The 4,114-nt window shown below is 40.1% G+C and overlaps 1 protein-coding gene across 1 annotated transcript; it reads right to left on the bottom strand.

Annotated features, from left to right (window-relative positions):
• Positions 1-2,312: 2,312 nt before the first annotated feature.
• LOC114709922 (transcription elongation factor 1 homolog) lies at positions 2,313-3,228 on the bottom strand. The gene has a single exon (XM_037205621.1). It carries the CDS (start codon positions 3,181-3,183, stop codon positions 2,932-2,934), a length of 252 nt encoding a protein of 83 aa, XP_037061516.1. The 5' UTR covers positions 3,184-3,228; the 3' UTR covers positions 2,313-2,931.
• Positions 3,229-4,114: the final 886 nt, after the last annotated feature.

The raw sequence follows: 4,114 nt of genomic DNA, 5'->3' as shown, positions 1-4,114 counted from the left end.
CTCCTTTTTTCCATCATTCTCAGTTTGGCTTTCCCACCTAACTTCCTGCCCACCTATCAGCCAATCAGCATTTTATTAAACAAATTCAAGTGACAAATCTTTACAGTGTACAAGAGGATTATTCCATAGCATTTCCTTTTTTTTTTTGTCTAATTGAAAAGGAAGGTTTTAACTTTAACATAGTAAGATTATATACAACAAAAACAATTATTAAATAAGAATTATAGTAACACTATCTAATCCATTTACATTTGGTAAAATTAGAGAAAAGAATTGTTTATCTTGTCTTGGCAAGTCTAAAATTTTGTGTCTAATTTACTTTTTATTATAACTAAGTAAAAGTATAATTATAACTATTTAGTCATCAACTCCATCAGAGACCTAAGAAGAATATAATATAATGCTGAGTAACAGGAAGGGCAAGGCAAACAGCTTCCAAAAATTAAGGAATGACAGAAACAGCTGGCTGTCTGGACAATCATCCAAGGTTCCTTTCCAGTATTGGCATTGCATTCAACTGAAGGGCATCCATCTTCAGCCTACAGGCCTAGCATATATGACAGAGTTATCTGTGAAGCAGGATTTTTGAAGAACTGTCCCATCTTTTCTTGGCAAAGTTCGGCAGTCACTTTCTTTTCTGTCCTGCTTGTCCAATTTGGACAACATATTGCCAGTAGTCTAGGCAAGGACAGTTTGCCCAGTGGCTAACTTGAACATGAATAAAGTAAATTTCACGTGGTGTTTCTTCAATGCCAATTATCTTCTCTGAAGTAGATTGGGGCTGCCAGGAGCACATATGTCTCATTGTCATTAAAAAAAAGAACCTTATAGTATATTTTTAAAACATCTTAAATGCCATATTCTGTAGATCTTTGAAGTGTTTGAAAATTGTCTGTCTATCTGAAATATGTTTTTGTATACCTAGAAAACCTAACTAACATGAGTATAAATTTAACTCTTATAGACGACTATTAATCTGTATTTCTTAATTATACATTGCATTTTTAAATTAGCTACAAAACCACAATACCTTAAACAAGAGAAGAAATATATATATAGTATAACAAAATTAACTTTAAACTTGTATCAATAAACCAAAACCTATACTAATATAAAACATATAAGATTAATAGTTGTTTTTTTTTGGATTAAAGTAGATTTAATAATCTACCCTTTTATCATATCATTTCTATATCACCCCTTTTCTTTTCAGAACAAGGTCCCTGAATCTAATCTCCTTTGTTCAGCTTTTTCCTGACTATAATCCATAACAACTTGTAACCAACCCTCACAAACGATGACAAACATTCATAATTTAGTTTTGGGAATGTGGGTGAAGTTCTCTAGACTACTTCCTGTTGGTGCTGGTAATCTTTGATGGACATGAGAAAATTTAGAACTGTAGTCAAGTCCTGACTGTAGTATACTTTGAGGCTGTATCATCTCAGCCAGTAATCTTGAAGCTGTTCTGAATGCAGAACTCTGAGGATACTGCAACAGAAGTGCTATGAAATGTTGGGTCATCTGGGCCATCCATTGCCATTGGAAGTTTTTCAGAGCAGTCTTCCTTGATCAAACATGATTTTTCTTAACCCAGAATGAATCCAGAACCTCTCATTTCCTAAGGAAATAAAAGAACCTCTTTCCCAAAGTAAAATATCTTTTGACTTAAATTTTGAAGTCAAGATATTTTTGAACTATATAGGTTGGTCTAATCTAGCAGCTTTCATAATCAAATGTCTCTCAGCAGTTATCATTTGTTCATTAGCCATCAAAAAATTTAAAGACAACACAATAGCATACAGTATCCGATTCTCTGTGTATTTTCCACCTTTATATGACTTACTATATTTTTTCATTACTCTATTTCTTTTTTAAAAAGAGACTTTCCCTACCCTTTTTCTTTCTTCTCTCCCAAGCCTACGTATATTTTTAAACACACTGTAGCCTGCATAGAAGTCTTTTTTTTTTTTTTTTTTTTTTTTTGGTCTGAATCTGTTTTTACTGTATATCTCTGTCTTTTTTGACCACATTAGCATTTAAACTGCTAAGTGATGTGACTAGAACCAAAGCTGAGGCTTTGGTGGCTGGTTCCACCCAGTTCCTTGGTCTGTGAGAGCTTAGCTTCATGACACAATTACTGGTGAGAGCCACGCTTACCACCTCAACTTTGGGGAGATTTTGGACCTGCTGTCACCAAGTAGAGCCCCACTAGCTGCTCATAAACTCCATTTAACTGCTCAGTAGCAGGACCTCCCAAAAGAGCCATCCATGTTGCCAGCATAAACCAGGAAGCCATCTCTCTCTCTCTCTTTTTTTTTTTTTCCACACCAGCTGCTTTATTGACAGGCTTGTGAGTGACAGCTGTCCCCGAACCAGCCCCTACCTTTTCTACAAGAGCAAATGAGCAGGAAAACGGGCTCCCCGGCAAAGACCAGCCGCAGGACCTGGTTGGTCTGTAGCCTTGACTCCCAGGCCACAGGCTGGGAAGGATGGGAAGAAGTCCAGTTCCCCTGGGCAAGGCGCTGGTGAGGTGGCTGAGGAGACTGGAGGTCCCACAGCTATTCCTTGCCTGAGATGTCAGGAAACTGTCACCAGAGGAGCCAGGAACCTAAAGCTTGGGGCCGGGGTGTGGGCTGAAGAAGGGCAACTCAAAGGCTTTCGGAGTCATTTGAGGCACAGGTTCTCAAGTTTGAGGCCACCCTGGGCAGCATGGTGAGACCAGCAACCCCTCACGTCCGCCCAACCTACAAGCAGTCACAGCCACCATTACAGCCACGTCTGCAGCCACACGCACGTCTCCTCATTCACATCCACTCCACACACAGAGGGAGGGCTGTCACAGTCCTGGACCTACACCCTGGAGCCCTGGAATGTCTCTGGATTGGTACCCAAGTCGGGGACTGCTGAGGGGGCAGGTCCTTGATATTGCTACTGATTGGCTGCCTCGCAGGCATCTATCCAATCGCTGTACACATCCACTGGCTCTGACAGATATGTGATGGGCGTCTGGAATTCCTCTAGGTACACGGTACAGGAGATCACGCCAGTGTTGCGAGCTCGGTCCATTTTCACGTCACAGGACTTCTCATGGTTGCAGAAGGGGCAAGTGAACTGGGTCTCCAGGGTACCTGTCATCTTCTTCTTGGAAGGTGGCTTCTGTTTAGACTTCCTTCGTCCCATGGCTACAGGGGGATGAAACCTGGGCCAGCCCTGCCTCGCAGCCCAAGCCGCTTCACCCAGGAGACGCTAACTTGGAAGCCATCTCTTAAAGGAGCTGTGTCTCTGCTCACCGCCAGCAAACAGAGCCCACCAAGAAAATGCTCCTACCAAGAAGCCATGCTTGACTCTGTTTTTTTTTTTTTTTTATATGTACTTAGAATCCTTTTTTAAAGCTTTCTCAGGTTTTATGTGGAAATTCTTAGCCCATGTTGGGTGCCTTATGTAAACAGAGGTTTCTGTCCCACCAGCAACTCCCAAATACCCAGCAGCCACTTCCCAAATAATTGACTTAATATTACTTATAAATACTCAGACAGTAGCTTAGGCTTCTTACTAACTAGCTCTTACACTTAAATTAACCCATAATTCTTATCTATGTTTAGCCACCTGGCTTATTATCTTTTCTCAGTATGATATTCTCATCTTGCTTCCTCAGTATCTGGCTGGCGACTCCTCACACTGCCCTACTTTTTCCCATAATTCTCAGTTTGGTTTTCCCACCTAACTTCCTGCCCAGCTACCAGCCAATCAACATTTTATTAAACCAGTTTAAGGACAAATCTTTACATTTGTACAAGAGGATTATTCCACAGCAAGGGATAGGTCAGGAGATAGAAAGAAAGATTTGGATACAGTTATAACAGGGATCTTGTTGGGTTAGAACTTGTCAATATCTTGGTGATTGTGGTGGATATACAAGCCAATATAAGTGACAAAATGAATAAAAACGATATACATGCAAACAGATATGTAAAACAGGAGATCTATATAAGAATTTTAGATTGTATTGTTGTCAATATTCTGATTGTGGTCTTATACTCGGCTTTTACAAAATCTGTTGCTGAGGGAACTTGACAAGGGGCACAAAGTGATTTCTCCAAATTATTTCTTA

The sequence above is a fragment of the Peromyscus leucopus genome, chromosome 5 (assembly GCF_004664715.2).
Source record: "Peromyscus leucopus breed LL Stock chromosome 5, UCI_PerLeu_2.1, whole genome shotgun sequence".
Classification (NCBI taxonomy): Eukaryota; Metazoa; Chordata; class Mammalia; order Rodentia; family Cricetidae; genus Peromyscus; species Peromyscus leucopus.
The sequence above is the reverse complement of the archived record's forward strand: the minus strand, read 5'-3'. Positions and strand labels throughout refer to the sequence as shown.

Coding starts and splice junctions, on each gene's coding strand:
- LOC114709922 (XM_037205621.1), bottom strand. CDS start 3,183: ATGGGACGAAGGAAGTCTAAACAGAAGCCACCTTCCAAGAAGAAGATG.